Source organism: Physeter macrocephalus, unplaced genomic scaffold (genome assembly GCF_002837175.3).
Source record: "Physeter macrocephalus isolate SW-GA unplaced genomic scaffold, ASM283717v5 random_670, whole genome shotgun sequence".
Lineage (NCBI taxonomy): Eukaryota > Metazoa > Chordata > Mammalia > Artiodactyla > Physeteridae > Physeter > Physeter macrocephalus.
Genome location: NW_021145887.1, coordinates 1 through 20962, shown reverse-complemented (window position 1 = coordinate 20962; position 20962 = coordinate 1). Strand labels below are relative to the sequence as shown.

Sequence of the window (20962 nt, the reverse complement as noted above, 5' to 3'; positions counted from 1 at the left end):
TGACATGTATACACTGATGTGTATAAAATTGATGACTAATAAGAACCTGCTGTATAAAAAAATAAATAAAATTCAAAAATTAAAAAAAAAAAAGAAGTTCCTGTGGATATAATCACACCTTATGTACTGTTTTCTGTATAGCTTCTTGCACTCAATGTTACATTTGTAGATTTATCCATTCTGTTGTGTCTACCAGTACTTTGTTCATTTTCATAGCCATTTAGGATTTTATTGTTGGACTATACCACAATCCATATAATCGTTCAATTATAATGAGCATTTGGACTATTTTGCTATTATGCTATGAATTTTCTTGTACATGTCTTTTGGTCAACATAAGTATGCATCTGTGTTGGGTATACACCCAGGAGCGGGATCACTGGTTCCTAAAGAATATACATATACACTCCCCTTTAGTATATAACTCCATAGAGTTTTCCAGAGTGCTGGCCCAATTTACACTCCGACAGAATAATATAAATGTTGCTCCAAATGCTCCACATCTTTCTTCTCATTTGGTATTGTCACTGTAAGCTGTTTGTTTTGTCTAGTTTAATTTTAGCCATCCCAGTGGGTGTGGAGTGGTGTCTTGTGGTTTTACTTTCCAGTTTCCTGATGACTAATGATGTTAAGCATCTTTTTTATATATTTATTAGCTATTTGGATATTCTCTTTTGTGATGTGCCCGTTCAAATCCCTTGCCCCTTTTTGTATTGGATTTTCTGCATTTTTATGATTGATTTGTAAGAATTCATCGTATAGATGTACTTTCTTAGTTATATGTTTTGCAAATATCTTCTTTAACTCTTTGTCTTTCCTGTTCACTCATTTACTGGTTGTAATTTAATTCATCCAATGAGTGCCATTTCACTAATTTACAGAGTTGTAATTGTGTGTGTGAGCGTGTGTATTTAAATAAATAAAATGGAATATCAAAGCACTTCAAAAAAAAATTAACAAGAAAAAAAAAAAGCATGCAAGTGTGCCACAAACTTAACAAGAAAGTGAGAGACATCTACCTCATACTGGGGATTACGAATACGGTCCAGAGGTGAGACTTGGGCTAGTCTAGAAGGATGAGTAGGAGCTGCCAAGCTAACGAGGAAGGAAAGGGCATTCCAGGCAGGCTGAAATGTATGCACACAGGCACAGAGGAGGGAGAGAATGTACTAGGTTTGGACACCTAATTGTGGAGTATGATTAGAGCAAAAGGTGTGTACAGGGTTATAGGCAGAAGAATAAATTCTATAATAAAGAATTAAGTCAACAAATATTTATTGAGTGCTTACTACATGTCAGATAGTATTCTAATCACTTGGGATAGTGCAGTAAGACAGATAAAAATTCTTTCTCCTATAGAACTTACATTATAATGAGATGAGACAAACAATAAACAAAATTAGTTAAGTACAATGTGTAGTATAAAAACAGAGAAAAGACAGGGAGTGCCAGGGTGGTGATGTTGGAGGAAAGGGTTAATGAGGCAATTTTAAACAGGATGGTCAGGAAGGCCCCACTGAGGTGACATTTAACAAAGACCTGACGAGGCTGAGGAGCAGGTCGTGTGCATATCTAAGGGAAAGGAAGAGTGAATAGCACAGTCAAAGGTTCGGAGCTGGGGTCTCCCTGGCATGACAGGGACAGCGAGAAGAGATAAGGTCACAGAGGGAGCAGGGGGCCGGATCATGGAGGACCTTGTACATCTTTTTGGCATTTACTCTGAATGAGCTAAGAAGCCACTGGATGCAGATTCTGAACAGAGGAGAGACAAAGTGACTTAAGATTTCAAAGGATCACTCTGGATCCTTTGTTGAGAATATTCTGTAGGTGGAAAGGGCAGAAGCAGAGACCTTTTAGGAAGACCAACAGTAATCAATCATGTGGGTAGGTGAAAAAGATGACTCTGGCAGCAGAAAGGCAAACAGCAGACTGAAGGCAGGAAAACCCGCAACACATTTCTGCAGTAATGTGGGTGAAAAGCAATAAAGATCCAAACCAGGCTGAGGCACTAGGAATGGAGCAACGAAAACAGGACCGAACCACATATAGGAGGCAGAATCAATAGGACACAGATGGAAAAGGATCAGAAGGATAGAGAAGGAGGTTTCTGACTCAGAGAACACATAACCTCAGAGTGCCAGGCAGACAGGAAATCCCAAAAGAGGGCCTTCAGCTTCCTAGCCTTAAAAAAAAAAAAAAAAAAAAAAAAAAAATCGAGGGATCACTCTCTCTCCAAGAGACATAAAGCACTTCTCCCTCCATCAGTCACAAGGGACAGAAAGCCCTATTTTATCTATGACGCTAGTAACTCATTCACCTAGTTGCTCAAGCTAGAAACATGGGAGTCATCCCTGTCATCTCCCACTTTCTCAGCCCCATATCCAAACCACCAAAATATCTCTTTCATCCGTTTTCCCATCACCGACACTACCAGCACCCAAGTGCAAGCTACAGGTCTCACCTGGAGGTCTATGAGAGCTCCCTAATTGGGCTCTCTTTTACCCTTGCTCCTCCCCAATTCATTCCTCACTGGATCACGCCGCTCCCCAGCTCAAAACTTGTCAGTGGCTTCCCGATACCTTCACGCTACAAAATCCTGCCTGATCTTGGCCCTTACCTCTCCAGCCTTACCCCAGGTCACTCTCCCCGTTGCTCTTTATGTAGCCCCACCTTGCAGAGCTCCTGGTACGCAATAAACATTCAACACATGTTTGCTCAATGAATGAAGGAAATATTTCAACTGTCAGTAAGCTAACTGCCCCAGAAGCCATGCGCTGTGCTCCAAGTGGACAAAAGCCTTCAGGCCCACCCTGAGGGGCTCCTCCACGACCCAGGACTAGATCTCTCCTCACCCTAACTGGCGGTGCCCTGACCACAAACGGGAGGCAGATGCATTCAGTCAGTCATCACTGGCTGGGCTATGCGGCAGCCTGGGCTGCAGAGAGCGGAGCCCAAGGCTAAATACTGACCTCCTCGGCATTCTCCAAGTCATCTAGCCCTTCATCCTCCTCCACATCATCAAAGTCGTCGCCATCAAAACTGTACAAGAAGAAGAAGCCAGTTAGAGCACCACTTAGTAGAATCAAAGAGGGCAGAGCTCTGTGTCTCATCTGAGTTACTAGCATAGGAAGCGCTCAATAAATATCTACTTAATGAGTGAATCACTTAATAAATTATTAAGTCATTTGATTTCCTCGTCTAAAAAAACAAACAGAGCTTACTTTTCTACTCCCTCCTCACAGAGCCCTGTTTCCATGCTCCCCTCGGGAGCAAAATTCTTGCAAGAGTTGTCCATCTTCACTGGTTCCGATTCTTCTCTTCCCATTCTGTCATCATCTCACTCCAAAAACTTTCACCTCCGTGATTCCACCCAAACCGTCCTTTGAAGTTTGTGTTAATGTTTTCCACATTGCTAAATGTGATGGACTAGTCTTGTTCTCATTTAGCCTGATCTGTCAGTTGGCCCACAGGACCACTCCCTCTCACTCGAAACACTCTCCTCACTTGACTGCAAGGACACCTCACGCTCTTGGTGTCCTCCCACCTCACTGGCTACACCTTCTCAGTGTCCTTTGCCGGTTTCTCCTCTCTTCCCCCGAAGCACTCCATGTTGGGATGCTCTGACACGCAGTCATCTCCTCTTATCTACTGACACCCGCCTGATGATCTCCTCTGTTTCTCAGCTTTGACTAATATACTTACGCTGAGAACTCCCCTATCTTTAGTTTCAGGATAGACCTCTTCTCCAACACCACACGTCAGGTAATCTCCTGGGCTCTAGCTTCAAAATAAATCCAGACTTCAAAACCACTTCTCACTACTTCTACTACTATCACCCTAGTACAAGTCACTACCTTTTCTCACCTGGATTACTGCAGGTGGAGTAATCACTGGATTGCTCCCAGACCTTTACCACCTCAAAGTCTCCCCAGACCCTCCTCTGGATTACTTCTATACTACAGACCTACTACGCAATTCACACGACCCCGCATTGTATCTATGGGCCTACCCCCTCTTCTAGAAAGGGACCCCACCTGGAGAGCAGAGACTATACCTAATACACCTCAATATTAGGTATTGACACAGAGCCCGACTCAGCGGAAGTTTGCTGAAAGATACCTTTTTCAGTGATCCTCTCTGGACCCTCGAGCCGGGGTCTTTCTGTGCCCAAGCTCTGGCCGGGTCTATGCTTCCGGCTCACCGCCGTACCTTTCTCCAGCTCCGCGGGCCCCCTCAGCACCCCCAGTCCCCTCAGACACTGCCCCCCGACGCCTGGCTCCTCAACTTCCTTCGACCCAGGCTCCCGCTTCACCCGCCCCTTGAGAGGCTCCGCAAAAGTCACTTCGCTCCCGCACTCACTTGTCCTCGTTGTCTGACATGACACCCGCGCCACAGCTACCGGGCTCTGCGCCTCAGAGCCGAGCGGAGACCCGCAAACTGTACGCCTCCGCCTCCCTCGACGCCACGCGTACTCTGCGCCTGCGCCGTGACCTAGAGGTAATCACTTCCGGGAGGCAGGCGGGGCAATAAATGTGCGCATGTGCCGAGTGGCGCGTGCGCGTTACCATGGTAGCCAGACAGGCTAGCTGCGGGCTCTAGTCGCTGAGATCTCAAAAGTATTTCTGCGGCGCCCCGGCGCGGGTGCTGCTTCAGAGCCCTGGTTACGATCTGCTGAGCCCAGCCTCCGCTCTCTGTGGGGAGGGGCCACCCAGCCGGGGTCTTACTTTAGGGTGAGGTTTCCGTTTGGGCGTGTCACCCAGCGGGCACGGTTACCCTAACGCCCCTTTCCTCCCGAGGGGACTTCTCTGACACAGGCGCCAGGTCAGGTTGAGGACTCTGTTCGCGTGTGGATCTGCCAGTGGATCTGTTCGGGGTGGGAGGATCGGGCACTGTCGCGATGTTCACAGACGGCATCACGATTCTCTTGGCGACCCGACCCCTGCTCCCAAACTATGGGTGGTGTTGGGGTTGTGGGAGCAGAGGTTGGATCTGGGAGACAGGGGGTGTGTCGTTGCTTTTTTCCCTCCTCAGAGCCCTCCCATGGCTTCCCAGGAGAGGGTGGAGACAGTGACCAAAGGAACAGGGTTCTGGCGCTGCCCCAAGCCGGCCACTTACACCCCAGAGACCTGCGAGCTGCTCAGAGGTTAGTGCGTTAAAGGACACAAGAAGAGCGGTGGTCACAGTTACCCTCTGTAACTCAGTTCTCCCCTGCATGACTTATGGTTTAGCAATTGCTGTTTCCATTTTACATATAAGAAGCCTGGAGTTCAGAAAGATTCAGGGGTCCTACAACTTGGAAGTGGCCAAAAGTCAAAGAACTAAGAATTTTAGAGTAGTCAACTCCCCTGCGTCCCTTAGATCACACTTTCAATTTCCCCAGGGAAGCTTTATTTCCTCCCCACCCACCACCACAGCGCAACCAACTGTTAGGCGCCAGCACTCTACCAAATACCTTTTCCTTTGTGGGCTTAGTAGTCAGATACTCAGTAGTCAATTTCCTTCATTGGCAACCTGTAGTCAGATACCTAGTGTGTCCCGTTGACTTAACATCCATCTGCCCCTCTACTTCATGAACTCCATCAGGAGAGGATGCCTGTTTTGGCTACATTTGTAGCTACAATTGTAGCTCCAGCCCCTGGCACATGCTTAATGAATACTTGTTCATTCATTCCTTCCTTCACTCAACAACAAAAATTTAAGCCCACTATGTGCTTTAGACGTCGTCCTAGGTGCTGAAAATACAGCAATTAAAAAAAAAAAAAAAAAGAAAAGAAAAGACGGGCTTCCCTGGTGGCGCAGTGGTTGAGAGTCCGCCTGCCGATGCAGGGGACGTGGGTTCGTGCCCCAGTAAGGGAGGATCCCGCATGCCGCGGAGCGGCTGGGCCCGTGAGCCATGGCCGCTGAGCCTGCGTGTCCGGAGCCTGTGCTCCGCAACGGGAGAGGCCACAACAGTGAGAGGCCCGCGTACCGCAAAAAAAAAAAAAGAAAAAAAAAAAACAAGCAAAAATTCTTGGTCCCATGGAGCTAATATTCTAGTAGGAAGGTAACAAATAATAAGTAAGGTACCTAGAACTTAGGTAGTGATGAGTGCTATAGAAAAAAACCAAAGCAGGAAAGGAAGGGAATTCCCTGGCGGTCCAGTGGTTAGGACTCGGTGCTTTCACTGCCAGGGGCCTGGGTTCAATCCCTGTTCCGGAAACTAAGATCCCACAAGCCGCAGTGCGGGGGCGGCCAAGTACTCAGGTGCTGAATGGGGGCAGGAGGTGATACAGTGTTAAATTTCAGTGGGGTGAGATGAAGGCATCTGAGGCTTGCAGCTCAGGAGGCCTCACTGAAGTGCTTTGTCCTGCAGTGATGATGAAGGAATCCAAACTGACAAACTTCCAACGGCGCCACATCATGGACACCATGAAACGTAAGAGGCCATCTGCAGAAGCTTCCAGGACAGAGGGATTCTGGGCCACATTTTTCAGGCTTCTCCATATTAAGGAGTAGGGGACCTCATTTTAAAAGAGAAAAAAAAAATTGAATAGTATTTCTGACTCTTGCTCCTGGGGAACTGACTTTGCAGGGTCTTTGCTTCTTCCCCAGACATGGGTCACGGCACATGAGCCCCTCCTGCAGTCTGGCTCCAGCCAACCTTCCCAACAGATCACAGCCCATTCGAGACTTCTTGCCCAGCCAAATACTCTGAACGCTGTCAAGTCTACAAACTAATCCTGCCCTCTTACACACATACCATACGAGCCCTCCAGAGGAGAGGACTGTGTGTGTCTCATTCATAGTTTTATTCATTCATAGCTTAGCTGGCAGGAACAAGATTACTGGCAGGCTTCCAACTTAGGAAAAATATGCAAAACCTTTCCTCAGCTCACCTCTGACCACACATTGTATTATTTATTTTTAAGGAAAACAAAAGTGAATGTACATGGGCACAATAACAAGGTGCTCTCTAAGATCTTAAAAACAACCTTGCTTTCTGAGATTTAACTGAATCAACATGTAGTGGATCAGAACAGAGATCTGTAAAGTTACCTTTAGGAGGATGCCAGAAGGTCCAAACCTGCCAAATTTCACTTGAATCTACCAATAGCTATTGCTGTCTCTCGAGAAAGAAGGTACCTATCAGGAGGCATCTGGTCAACCACAGAGGCATAGGGATGGGAAAGTCAGAGAGACAAATATTGACAGTGCCTGCCCAGCACTGGCAGAGGGAGGGAGGCTCCGTCAGACCAGTTCAGAAGTCAGATCTCTTTGCTCATTGTAGACAAGGACAACTCAGGCTGCCATTGCCTAGCACCACAACACAGCCGAGTCACATAACTCAATCTCCATACTCAGCAATCTACTAATCATTTGGGGTCCCCTATAACATGACTACAAAGAGAATATGCTAGAAATTCCACTAAAAGTAAATACCAAGAGACCAAGGACTGGGTCTGCCTTGTTCACCATGGTACCTTGGCTCCTAGGCGCTCAATATTAGTTGAAGGACTAATTGCATTAGTGGTTAGGGCAACACAAGTCACCGGTTTGCCTGGCAGTTTTGTTCTCCTTAAAAGGTTTTTCTTTAAAATATTGCCTCCAAGCATTGGTGTTGAGTCTGGTTTCTTCTCCTAGAATCATCTCTCTATTCCTCTCTTCTTTTTTTTTCTTTTAATTTATCTTATTTATTTTTGTCTGCATCGGGTCTTCATTGCTGTGTGTGGGCTTTCTCTAGTTGCGGCGAGCGGGGGCTACTCTTCCTTGTGGTGCACGGGCTTCTCATTGCCGTGGCTTCTCTTGTTGCAGAGCACAGGCTCTAGGCACACAGGCTTCAGTAGTTGTGGCACGTGGCCTCAGTAGTTGTGGCTCGCGGGCTCTAGATCGCAGGCTCAGTAGTTGTGGCGCACAGGCTTACTTGCTCCGCAGCATGTGGGATCTTCCCGGACCAGGGCTCGAACCGGTGTCCCCTGCATTGGCAGACGGATTCTTAACCACTGTGCCACCAGGGAAGCCCTATTCCTCTCTTCTTAACCAAGTCCTACTTGTCGGTTTGAGGCTTAGTTCAAATTCTGTTGCAAGCCACAAATTCCTCTCCTTCACCTGAACTCCCAGAATTACTTGGGCCATAATTATTTGCTGAGACTGAGCCAAAGGAAGAGGTAGCATTTGGTACTGGACAGGTAGAAATAGCAGAGAGAGTAGGAGGAACATTCTAGAAAGCACAGCATCTCTGCAGAGATGAAAGATAAACCATGGTGTGGCCCTAGGTAGAGGGCGTGAGAAGGGAAGGGTAGTGGGGAATAATGGCAGCTCTATCCTTCGGTTCCTCAGGGCAGACACCTCAGAGATATCCTGTCTCCTCTCTCTTTCTCCCAGAGCCCACATCCAACCCATCAGCAGTCCTGTCTGCTTGACCTTCAAACCATATCCTGACTGTGACTACCTGTACCCTCGACCCCCAACGCTGTATTTTTTTTTTTTTTTTGGCTGTGCCGCGCAGCTTGTGGGATATTAGTTCCTGGACCAGGGATTGAACCCATGGCCCCTGCAGTGGAAGTGCAGAGCCCTAACCGCTGGGAAGCCAGGGAAGTCCCAACGCTGTTATTTTCAAGGGCAGCTAAAGGGCTCATGTCACTCCTCTGCTCAGAACCCTCCGATGGCTTCTCACCTCGCACACAGTAAAAGCCAGTCTTTCCAGAGGCCTACGAGGCCCGGTATGTCTCTTGCCCTCTGTGACCTCTGACCTCTATTCCCACTACACCCCACCCCTTGCTCAGTCCACTCCTGGCACCCTAACCTCCTGGCTGTTCCTCAGACACTCCAGGCACATTCCCACCTCAGGTCCTTTACTCTTGCCGTTCCCTCTGCCTGGAATGCTCTTCCCTGAAATACCTGCAGGGCTGGCCTCTTACCACTTTGGGGTCTTTTCTCAAATGTCTCTGTCTCCGTGAGGCCTTCCCTGGCTACCCTATTTATTTATTTATTTATTTATTTATTTTTAAATTTATTTATTTATTTATGGCTGTGTTGGGTCTTCATTTCTGTGTGAGGGCTTTCTCTAGTTGTGTGGCAAGCGGGGGCCACCCTTCATAGCGGTGCGCGGGCCTCTCTCTATCGCGGCCTCTCTTGTTGCAGAGCACAGGCTCCAGACGCGCAGGCTCAGTAATTGTGGCTCACGGGCCCAGCTGCTCCGCGGCATGTGGGATCTTCCCAGACCAGGGCTCGAACCTGTGTTCCCTGCACTGGCAGGCAGATTCTCAACCGCTGCGCCACCAGGGAAGCCCTACCCTATTTATAATTGTAAATCCTGCTCTGACACACCGTGTGCTCCATCGCTGTACTGTCACCATCACCATCTAACGTACTATATATTTTACTTGTTTTATCATCGTCTACACCCCAGACGTAAGTGCCATGAGGGCAGGGCTTCATCTTACTTACACTTTACCCCCAGTGCCTTGGGCCTGGCACAGAGTACACGCTCAATACTTATTTGCCAGGTGGATGATAGAAGAAGGCTGGAAATGTAAGGGAGGTAGACAGGGGCCAGATCAAAACGGTGGCTGGGGACTGTGCTGAGCTGGGCTTTAAGGCAATTGAGAGGAGGGGCCAGTCAACCAGGTAGGAGGTGACACATTTGGCTGGCCTTGGGGAGGAGCCCCAGATCTGGGTCAAGGCAGTGGGGATGGACGGTAGGAGGAATTGGGGTCTAGCACCATCCAAACCATCCCTCCCTGCCCATGGACCAAGCAGGTTTTAGGAATCCATCTATAGAAACAAAAGCACCGGGACAAAGGCTTGATGTACAAGAATGTTTATTACATCATTGTTTGAAATAGTTAAAAAAAAAAACTGGAAATTGCCTGAATTTCTGAAACTAGGAGACTCATTGAATAAATAATGTTTCCATTCTAAGGACTAGTATACAGCTATAAAAAATAAGTTATATATATAAATGGAGTGATCTGGAAAGATGTCCATGATAGACTGTTAAGAGTCTATTACTGAATAGAATACAGTATGATCCAGTGTTTGAAACATGAATCTTATATATGCACACGTATCTTTGAACATGTTTATGTAAGCATCAAAAAGAATGGGCTGAGACCACCAAATTGTTACCATGGCTTGTTGTAGAGGTGGGCTCGGAGGGGAGAAGGGAAGCCCCTTCTGTACTGTTTGACTTGTTATAACAGGTAGGGACCACTTTAATAAATTAAAAAAAAAAAAGCCAGGAGGGCCCCCCAACCCTGACCCTTCCTTCCCCAGGAGGAGACACTCTCCCCCTACAGTGCAGCCCAACCTCCAGCCAGAGGGTGTTGCCTTCCAAGCAGCTGGCCTCAGCCATCTACTTGCCTCCCATCCTGGCCGTCCGGTCCCACCTCCGGCCTGCCAGCATGTGCCAAGCCAACGGGGCCTACAGCCGGGAGCAGTTCAAGCCTCAAGCCACCCGTAAGTGAGGGGCCTCCGCTAGAGTCCCTCTTCTACCTCCCTCCGAGGGGGTAGAGGGCAGGGAGACTTGCAGCCCGCAGAGCGCTGAGCAGGCAGCTAATCAAATTCTCACGTTGTTTATACCGATGCTCTTGAACCTCAGTACATGTTAGCTTGGGGTCATTCAGGGTGCACGGGAAACCAGGCAGGTGTTGGTTTTCATACATTTTTCCAGAACGCTCTTTAACAATTAACTGGTTTCTGCCCATCTCTGATGAATGTTTGGCGGTCAGCCATCACGGCCACTGCTCTCTCAAGCTCACACGGTGCCTGGAAGCCAGGGCTCCTCTGCGCTCCAGCCTATTTCAGGGAGTCGTTCCCCGCAACCCGTTTCTACTTGGCACCTGACATGGCTCTTGGGCTATAGCCCCTCTGACAGCTCCACGCAGCCTCCCCATCCCAGCTGCACCGCAGCAGTCACTGAGTTTTCTTAGCCTCGCTCTGCACCCAGGCAACGTGTGGGTTTTGACGAAGCTCTCTTGTGGGTTCTTTCAACCCCTTCCTGCCTGTCATGACATGACCAGCTCAGGGGCACCCAGGGTAGAAGGTGCTGGGTTGGCAGAAGCCCTACCCATGTTACCCTGGAGCGAGCGTGCCCAACTGGGAACACGGACCATGAATGGGGGTGCTCTTCACGCCTTAACTAGGCCGTGTCCGGGCCCAACAGGAGATCTGGAGAAGGAGAAGCGAAGACTCCAAAATATTTTTGCCACCGGGAAGGAGCCAGCGGAACGGAAAAGAAAGCCCCCTCCCGTGCGACAGGAGAACCCAGCCCCTGAGCTGGACCGGTTTGAAGAACGTGAGCCCCTGATGGGCCAGTTAACGCTGGGGAGGGGAGTGTGTGTGGAGGGGGAAATCCCTGAGGGGCAACGAGTGAGAAACTGACCGCAGAACTGCTTCCTGTTCCCAAGAGAAGCAACCTGCCGTCCCTGCCATCCCTCCTGGGAGCCTGAGGGCCCCCGTTGCCCTGTACACTGACGGCCCTTTCCCTTTCCAGTGGTAAAGGAAATCCAGGAGAGGAAAGAATTCCTGGCTGACATGGAGGCCCTAGGGCAGGGCAGACAGTACCGAGGGATCATCCTTACTGAAATCTCCCAGGTAGGAGAAGCAACAGGGAAATGGAGGGGGGGGGAGGGGGCGATGCACCCCTGTGAGTGTGGAGGACGAGATGTGAGCAGGAATAAAGGGTCAGCTGCGGCCGTTTCGGGAGTCCGGCTCTAGCCTCCCATCTGTGGGGGCTCCTGGAGTTCCTTCCCTGATCCCCAGCTTTCCCCGATGCCCTCTGCAGAAACTACAGGAAATGGAAGACCTTGACCACAAGAGGAGTGAGGAACTTAGGAAGGCTCTTGCCACCACTTAATCTGCCTCTGGAGGGGTTGGGGGAGCCCAACCTCTACCATTGGAGCCCACCCCCTTGCAAAGCAGGGTCACCCCCAGGTCAGCCCACCCACCCCGGCCTTCAGCCGTGTAAATGGTTGTATAGCACTGCCCCCACCTAGGGCACCCTGGACATAGTACCCTAGAAAATGGACCACGTCTCAGAAAATGAGCTGATTCTCCTTGAGACTCTGCCCAGGGATCCCCGGTCAGCTGAGCCTCTGAGACCAGTCACAGATACAGACACACACACACACACACACACACAAGGAACTTGGGAAGGCTCGTGCCACCCCTTAATCTGCCTCCTGAGGGGAGCAGGGGAATCCAACCTCCACCACTGGAGCCCACCCCCTTGCCAAGCAGGGTCATCCCCAGGTCAGCCCACCCACCCTGGCCTTCAGCCATGTAAATGGTTGTATAGCACTGCCCCCACCTAGGGTACCCTGGACATAGACAGCACCCTAGAAAATGGACCGCGTCTCAGAAAATGAGCTGATTCTCCTTGAGACTCTGCCCAGGGATCCCCGGTCAGCTGAGCCTCTGAGACCAGTCACAGATACAGACACACACACACACACACACACACACACACACACACACACACACACACAAACGAGTCTTTTCTTGGGGAAAGAGCCCCACACACAGTGAAAGCAAGGATCCAGGTCTCACCATCTTGGGTGTGTGTCTAAGGGCATCCACTGGGCTCCCTTCTGCGTGTCCCTGTGTCCGGCCTCACGGCCTCACCCACTGCGTGTCCCTGTGTCCGGCACATTAGGTTTTCTGAACTTACTAATGAATATGATTCCTTTCTTCCTACCTGTCTTAGGACCTACTTATTTGATTTCTTACAGCTTTGGGCAAATATTTACCCACTATGATTAACAGGCTAATAAAACACATTTAACGTAGGTCATTACGCACACCATTTTGTTTTCAGAGGGATAAACCTTATTTGTTCAAGGAGTTAGAATTTTTCAAGCCCAGTTGGTTTCTAGCTGTTTTGCGTATTTCAAGTGAAAATGGAATGAAGGCTCCTGGAGCACCCCACGGCCGGGCGCTACGGTAGGTGCCGGTGCCACTCTCGGCTGATTCACTCAGTAAATGCCTGTGATGGTTCATTATCCCTATGTGAAAACCGGGGCTCACCAAGATGCTATGACCAGAGTCATTTAACTAGCAAGTAGCCTACTCAGGATTACAAGTTAGCTTTCTGTCTTTCCACCAAACGCACAGCCCATAGAAAGAAACCCAAAGGGGTGGGAGGGACCCAGACTGAAGGGGCCCTGCTTTGGAAGTCCACTCCCAGCCCGTGCGGTCTGAGCCCGGCGGCCTCATCTCCGACGGCTCGCCTGTGCGGCCTGCATCAAAGGGCTGCTGAGGAGACATCCGCCCACAGGAGCAGCGCCCCAGGCCTGGCGCACAGCACACGGCAGTCCCCATGTCTTGGCAACCACAAGCCTTATGGTCTCCAGTATTCTGTCATTTTCCTGTCCCCACAAATCAAAGTATTTCAGAAATTTCAACCAACCATCCCACTTGGAGGGATTCATATAATCCTCTCAGGCCCCATGACCCAAGTCTGGGTTTGCAGAATAAACATGGCCCTGCAGCCTCAAACAACTAAACAGACAGGACCAGATCAAGGGCTGGGCTCTGGAACATTCCATGAGAAGCCTGTATCCACGAACCCTCCAGAACCTGAGGGCCAAGGGTGCAACATGACGAGGACAGCCATCCTCCACCTCGAAGGGCCCAGCACGTGGCCCAGGGGCAGCGAACCCGAGAGCCCAGGACAAAGTCAGCCCACCCGTGACACCACAGCAGCCTACCCTTGATTTAAATTCGGATCAGTTGCCAACATTTACAAATCACACACACGCACCATCTGGATTTCCAGTTTCTCTTGAAAAATGGAAAGATCTGGCCCCACTGGGCCCACATCCCACAGGCTACAGTTGACTTAAATGAGGGAGAACTTCCCCTCTAGTTGCGGCATGCCCACCCCCATTCACCCCAGTCCCCACCACCCGGGTGTTGGGGCCGTCCCTCAGGACACCCCCAGCCCGGTTCACGTGTGTCACCGGCCGCTGGGGTTGGTGACCCCAGCTGCAGGTCAACAGGCATGTCAGGAAGTGGGTGGCCGGGGGCTGCACAGGCACGGGAGCCACCTGTCCCTGCAGAGGAAGGGGTCCTGCCCGAGAGGCAGGCAGTGGGGGCCGGGGCCCCCGGCGGTGGACAGCCCCTCCACGCCCCCCTGGGCAAGCAGAGGTGCCGGCCTCGAGGCCTGGCAGAGGCGGGGAAGAAGGCAGGCCTGGCGAGGGGAAGGTGCCTCGAGGCTGCAGGGCACTGGCGACTGAGGTGGTCTCCATTTACTGTCGGTGAGAAAAACCCTCTCAAATTAATACAGTGCGACCTCTCGCCATAGGTGTGCTGAGGGAAGGGGGCCCTAGAGGCACCCCGGAAATCGCTTACAGCAACGGTGCTTTGACCAAGAGCTGCTGGGCACACCCCCTGGGGGGAAGGTGGTGGTCCCCATCGGCTCCTCCGCTCCCACAGCCGTCCCAGGGGCTGAGTGACCACGAGTCCTCCGGCAGCAGCAAGTCGGGAGAGAACAGACAACAGACGAGTGTGAGAAGACAGGCTGGCGAGTGGGCCCACTGCGCCCCAGGCCTGGGGTGGCGGGGAGAGCCTAAAGGAGGGGCCGGCTGCAGCGTGGTGAAGGACCAGGGTTAGCACCTATGGCAGCAGCCCCGCCTGCGCTGAGCTGGCTGCAGGGCAGAGGCCAGAACTGCAGCTGGGGCCTGCCTCCCCGCGACCCTCCCCGCGGGGGCTCAGCGCTTGGCTCCCGCCCACCCCAGCACGGTGTCCTGGACAGGAGACCTCCTACAGAATGAGGGCAGATGAGGGAAGCTCCTAGAACTCTGAGGAACAGAGGGAGGGATCCGTCCAGGCCCATTCGTGTCTAAGGACACAGTAACTACCTCGAACTTAATTAAGAGACTTCATAAATAGAGGTCCTGAGTGAGGAGAAAGAGAGTCAGGGCCGCCTGCACCGAAAGGAAGACAGGGACTCAGAAGCAGGGCAGGGGCGGGAGACCCAGGCCAGAGGCCCACCCCGGGCCGACCTCGTGGGCAGAAAGCCCCAAAGGCTCTGACAGGTAAGGCTCCCCTGCACGTGCTACAGAAGGGAAGAGGGACCACGGAGCTGCCGGCGCGGCAGGCCAGGTGCTGGGTGCGACGAGGGGCGGGGTGCTCGGCTGCGGCCGCTCCCCGGACCCACGAGCCGGCTCGCTCCCGGGGTCAGTCACAGCATCTGGGGTCAGCACAAGCAGGCTGCGCAGGGCTGAGGCGCAGCTGCCGGTGGCTCAGAGGAGAGGGAAGAAAACTCTTTGGCCCAGACCAGCCAGAGGACCCTGAGGAGGGAGAGGCCATCACCCAGAGGCTCCCTCCCCTTAAGTCATCTTTCCCCTCGACGGATCCTGAAGGGAAGCTGGGCATCCCTGGCAGAGCACAGCCCAGCGGCCGAGCCAGGAGCGGTGGAGTCCCCAGCTGGCAGCCCGCGCCGTTAGCTCTTGTCTCCCGGGGACTTGCTCTTGGTATCACGCTTGTTTCCTAGCAGCTTCAGCACCTTCATGGTCTTGAACTTCCCCTTCTTCTTGCCCTCGGGTTCAGCCTCCTTCTGGAACTCTGCAGAAGGGAGAGGGGAGTCGATCGGGGCAGGCCGGGGGTGGTGGTGATGGCCTAGGAGCGCCGGCCAACAGGCTCAGCCCACCGCTACCACCTCTCCTGGAACTGTGGGCACGCCCCTTCACCTTTCTGAGCCTCCGGTTCTTCGTCTCTAGGATGGGACCCTACCCCTTCCCAGTGTTTCGGCAGGGATCGGGAGACGAGCACCCGTGAAAGCAATGGGGGAGCCCTACAGCGTGGCAGACATTCACCTCTAAAAGGCTTGGTTCCCCTAGGCTGGCGCTCACAGGCCTGTGGGTTACAACACGAACACTGACCGTCAGAGGTAGAAGAGACCTCAGAAATCATCTGGCCCTGCCCCTAACTTATTATGGACGAGGAAAATGTGAGTTTTGAAACAGACTAACACCAACCGAGCCTTTTGCCGGTGCCAGGCCCTGGACTAAGTGCTTTATACACATTACCTCAGTCATCCTCAGCACACGCCTGGGAGGTGGGTGCCTCCATCACACCCATTCCACGGACAAGGAGAGCGAGGCCTAGAGGGGTGAAGTGGCTGGCTCAAAGCCACCCAGCTGGGAAGTGCCGGAGCTGGGGCTGGAATCCAGTCTAACTGGAGCCCAGACTTAACCGCAAGGCCACAAAATGAGTCACTGGTGGAACCGAGATCAGGCCCAGGGCTTGTGCCTCCCAGTCCGGTGCCCTCTTAACCATTCTAGGCACTATCGTATCTGCGGGAGGGCCTGCTGTGTGGTCCCACAGACCCCTCCTAGACCAGCTGCAGATCTCAAGGAGGAAAGCACAGTTTAAGGCAGACGCGCCCTGGGAAATGCTCCCACACGCCACCGTCCTCCCGTGGGCACCAGGGCATCCCACACCCACTCTCCTGGCCGGCCATAGGCTGACCTGCCTTGCTACACGCGGCCTTCTTGGCAAAACGGGCTAGGAGTTCGCACACACCGTCCCTGTAGCGCCCACTCCAACCCTCTGTTCAACCTACCCCCCACCCTCCAGGAGTTCAAGTGGGCCAGAGCCCCAGGAGGGGCCCCACCTTTCTTCTTGATCATGGCTTCCAACATCTTATCTTCCTCTTCCTCCCTGAAATGAGAAAGGGAAGCTGAGTGTCCCACGGGAGGAAGGACAAGGTAATCTCTCAGGCCCCTCCAGACTCCAAGTCCACGCAGGCTGAGCAAATGGCGCTGGGATGACTGGCAGTGAGGGCCCCGCCCCCAGGAAGCCCCGGGGAACCCCTCCCCCAGCCACGTCACCTCTGCCGGTCCTCATCTAGGCAGTTGACGATGGCGTTGCGCTGCTCGATGAGGGTCACGAGCTCCTGCATCAGCACCTTCTCTCGGCCCCGGTCCTCCTCTGTCCAGTCCTTTTCTGCCCAAGGAGAAAAGTTGGGGACATGAGTCCCAGGAAGCGAGGAACTGACGCCTAAGTGCTAAGGGTGGCTGCGGACCAGCCCCACGCTGGACACTCTGAGGGAGGGGGCCCAGATGGGTGGGGATTACAAATTTTTGGAAAAATGAAGGTTGTCATAGGAGAGACCAAGGATACCAGGCTGCCTACCAAAAAAACTCTCCAAGGGGGCTCCGGGAGGTCCAGCACGATACGTGTTCTGAGAACAGAGAACAGCACGTGCCAAAGAGTTTCCTGCTACGTTCACGCACTCATTGAACAAATGTTCACTAGGTGGTTTCTTGGGGGAAGGATTCAGGCTGGGCCTGCTGAGAGCCTCCAACGGCGAGCTGGCCAGAGTGGGGCAGGGGTGGGGAGATAACAGGGAACCCCAGGGGTCCTCATGCAAGAGAAGCAATGTGACCCAAGGGGCATATTGGGACATTCATCTAATGCCATGAAGGAGGGTGGACTAGAGGGGTCCCTGGGGGCAGGGAGCCCTGCCAGGAGGTGTCCCTGATGTCTCAGACACCTGCCGCCCCTCCAGCCTCCTCTCAAGAACCTGAGCCATCCTACGGAACCACCCTCAGAGGCCCACCTACACCTTGGTACTCCTCTCACCCAGCCCACAGGCTCCCAGGGGAGGGATGCCCACACCTGACCTTCCCTCCACAACATCTGCCCCTACCACCTCCTCTTGCCCAAACTGGAACCGTTGACCCAGCATAGTTCTGGGGACAACGTGGGTTTCAGAGTCACCATCCCAGTTCAAATCCTACTCTGCTGCTTCCCAAATCTGGGGCCTGGGTAAGTTATGTCCCCAACCTACGTGTGGGAAAACCGAGGCTTGCGGAAGTTAAGTCCCTGACCAGTGTCACACAGCAAGGGTGGAGCCAGTGCTTGTACCGGGCCAGCCTTGGAATGCTTTGATCCAACCTACAGCCCTTACGGTGTCTTATGGATAGCCAGCCCACCTGGGGGCTTATAAACCAGTCTCACCCTCCAAAGGCAACAACCAGGACAGGATGACAAGCCCCGATGCGTTGCCACCACAGAGAGGACTGGAGAAGCAAAACAAAAAGCCCAGGGCCAGGCTGGCCTGGGGTACAGAGGTGCTGTCCCCATTTAGGCCACAAGGTGTCGCTGCGGCTTCCGCTGAGTGGCGGCCACGCCCCAGCCTCCAGAGATCTGGGAGTGGTTCATAGGCGGCAGCAAAGAGCTGGGACATTCTGTGACTTCCTCAGGGACACTCCTGCCTCTGGGTCACATCCAGCCTCCCAAGTTCCCTGGTCAGTGGAAAAGCAGGGCCACTGTCCCAGCCAGCAGGAGGGGCTGCGTGTGCAGGGACATGCCCAAGTCAGAGACATGGCTAGAAGCCCAGCTCCACCACCAATGTGCAAGACTCTCAGCCTCTCTGGCTCTTCACTTCCTCATCTGTTAAATGGGAACAACGATTCCTACCACCTGGGCCAGAAGAAGTGGTCAAAGGCCCTGGCTCCAGCCTCTGGACACTCCACAGTCCTGTGGTCTCTCTCGGCCCACAGCTATGCTCACCCCACGTCATGGCCAGACCCCAACTCAGCTACATAATAACCATCAGCCATCAGCCCCTCATAGGGCACAGAGTGTTTCCACATCCACCGGCTCCTGGGCCTTAGAATACCCTCCCAGGTGGGCACCTTCATCCCTGTCTTACACATGAAGCCATTGAGGCTCGGTGGGGCTAAGGAAGCTGCCTAAGGGCACCCAGCAAGTTAGCGGCAGAACACAGGACTGTGCGACTCCACACCCAATCCTCCCGTTGCCCCCCTCCATTCTCAGCACATCCCATCCCTCCCTCCCAGAGTCACCCTGAGCCACGCTGTGCAGGGGTACTTCCACCGGCCCTCCCCCTGCCAGCAGAGCCCTGCCATGCTCTGGCCTAACGGCCATGAGCCCAGAGCTGCCTCTGGACAGGTACCTGCTCTCCCTCGCTCAGCAAGGCAGCCCTGGGCCCTGGAGCCTGACCCCTCCCCGCCAGGAGCCCACCCACACCTTCCAGGAGAGGAGGGTACCAAAACAAGCCAGTCGAGACTTCCCTGGTGGCACAGTGGTTAAGAATCCGCCTGCCAATGCAGGGGACACGGGTTGGATCCCTGGTCCGGGAAGATCCCACATGCTTCGGAGCAACTAAGCCTGTCCGTGCACCACAACTACTGAGCCCGAGTGCTGCAACTACTGAAGCCTGCGCGCCTAGAGCCCTTGCTCCACAACAAGAGAAGCCACCGCGGTGAGAAGCCTGTGCGCCACAACGAAGAGTAGCCCCTGCTCGCCACAAATAGAGAAAGTCCACACGCGACAACAAAGACCCAATGCAGCCAAAAATAAATAAAATTTTAAAAAATAAAAAAATATTTTTAAAAAAAACTTTATAAAAAAAACACAAAAAACAAGCCAGTCTGCTCCTGGTCTTGGTGTTCTCTGCAGGCCTGTCGTCCCAACACCACAGATGTCACAGCCCCACACTGGCCATGCTGTTCCCTCTCCCATCTTGGCTTGAGCTTGTTTTTCACCTGTTATGACCCAGACAGCACCTCCTGCCCTGTTCCCAGACTCTGCCTGTGCCTCCCCATCAGGGCCCGGTCTGCCCACTCCCCAGCCCACTGCTCCTTGTCACCAGGCCCCAGGGCGGGTGTCTGGGGAGTGGGTGTGGCCACACCCACCTGGCTTGTTGAGAAGGCACCGGAGCTCATACTCCACGTCGGCCTGGCGCTGCTCCAGGTTCTGCTGCTTGAAGCTGGAAGGTGGGAATAAAGTGACTGTTGGTTCTGCGGCTGCCTGCCCTGTGCTGTCACTGATAAGGGAAGAAGGTGAAGATTCCCAGTCCTAAGCTCTGTGCATCCTGGGGAGAGGAGCCAGGAGCCAAGGGGAGCAAGGACTCACACATAGATGAGCTCGGACTCCCGCCGAACCAGCAGATGCTTCTCGTGGATGAGCTTGAACCAGTCCACCAGCATGTCATCCTCACGGCCCTCTGCAAACCAGATGCCCACTGAGGCCAGGGCTGCGGGCAGTCCCCACCCTCAAAGGGCCAAGGCGGCTCCTACCCTGGAAGAGAGGCTCCCCCTACCCGAGTCCCACCCGCCAGGCCCCCGGCAGCTCCCGCACCATTCACTCCACCACGCAGCTTCTCCTCCAGCAGGACCCCACGGTGTTCCAGGGTATCCAGCTGGCGCTCGATGGTGTCCATCTCTCCATGGATGTCCTCCTCGGGGATGTACTGGTCAGCCTGAACCTGCCCAACAGCGCCCAGTTACCTGAAGGTCCGCCCGCCCTCCCACCAGTTGGCCGCCAGGAGGAGCTTCCGTCTTCTCTCCGGCCAGCACTGGCCTCCACAGGCCCTGTGCCCTGGCTCCGTCCCACACCCAGGTGTGGTGAGGGGTGGGTATAGGGACAGCCACGCCCCTGCCATGCTCCTGGTCCCAGCGCCTAACAGGCATGCCCAGAGGGCGATACAACCTCCTGCTTCTCTCGGCAACTTCCTCCCCTCCTCTGCCACTCCAGAAAATATATCACAATGTGCGAAAGTGACCCTATTAGAGAGAGAAACCTGAGAACGCTCTAAGCTGTTTAAGTAGAAGTATGTCATGTGAACGCTTTGATCCTTGAACTATTATTAGTAACAATTTAAATGCATCACCCAGTGCTTTTGGTCAGAGCAGCTAATCTGCTCAAAATCCCCCTGGCTGCAAGTTAATAAATCTCCCAGCTGGGCCTCCCAAGCATGCCCCCTCCAGCATCTGAGGGAAGCTGCCCAGGCAGCCCATCCTGTGGCAGAATCCCACGGGAAGCCTGAGGCGCCCAAGGGAGGGGGCCCGGGCCCAGGCAGCCAGGTGTCTGGGGCTCCCAGCTGTACCTTGCGTTTGATGAGCGGGAAGCCGTGTCCTGGGGCAGGCGGTCTAGCTGGCTTGGAGCCCTTGGTGGCCTTCTTTACGGTTGGGGACGCCGTGGGTGATGCCTTCCGGTTAAAAGGATT

General features: G+C 53.2%; 3 protein-coding genes across 3 annotated transcripts in view; 1 reads left to right on the top strand and 2 right to left on the bottom strand.

The window, feature by feature from the left end:
- POLR2F (RNA polymerase II, I and III subunit F) overlaps nucleotides 1-4497 on the bottom strand; it is an 11043-nt gene extending 6546 nt beyond the window's left edge. Inside the window, exons 1-2 of the mRNA XM_007111741.2 lie at nucleotides 4360-4497; nucleotides 2970-3039 (exon numbers count right to left, since the gene is read on the bottom strand). Of these exons, the coding sequence (XP_007111803.1) occupies nucleotides 2970-3039; nucleotides 4360-4379 (90 nt within the window). The 5' untranslated portion in view covers nucleotides 4380-4497. The remainder of the gene's footprint in view (nucleotides 1-2969; nucleotides 3040-4359) is intronic.
- Nucleotides 4498-4534: 37 nt separating this feature from the next.
- Nucleotides 4535-12110, top strand: CUNH22orf23 (chromosome unknown C22orf23 homolog). The gene is made up of 7 exons (XM_007111742.3): nucleotides 4535-4730; nucleotides 5032-5143; nucleotides 6353-6415; nucleotides 10255-10437; nucleotides 11144-11275; nucleotides 11474-11574; nucleotides 11765-12110. The coding sequence occupies exons 2-7, from the start codon at nucleotides 5041-5043 to the stop codon at nucleotides 11834-11836; spliced, it is 654 nt and encodes a 217-aa protein (XP_007111804.1). The 5' UTR covers nucleotides 4535-4730; nucleotides 5032-5040; the 3' UTR covers nucleotides 11837-12110.
- Nucleotides 12111-12325: 215 nt separating this feature from the next.
- LOC102994802 (MICAL-like protein 1) lies at nucleotides 12326-20956 on the bottom strand (the record flags this gene model as incomplete). The annotated part of the gene is made up of 7 exons (XM_055083167.1): nucleotides 12326-15546; nucleotides 16598-16644; nucleotides 16815-16929; nucleotides 19650-19723; nucleotides 19870-19960; nucleotides 20095-20221; nucleotides 20843-20956. Coding segments are annotated over 7 exons (690 nt in total), but the record flags the coding sequence as incomplete, so codon positions are not given.
- Nucleotides 20957-20962: the final 6 nt, after the last annotated feature.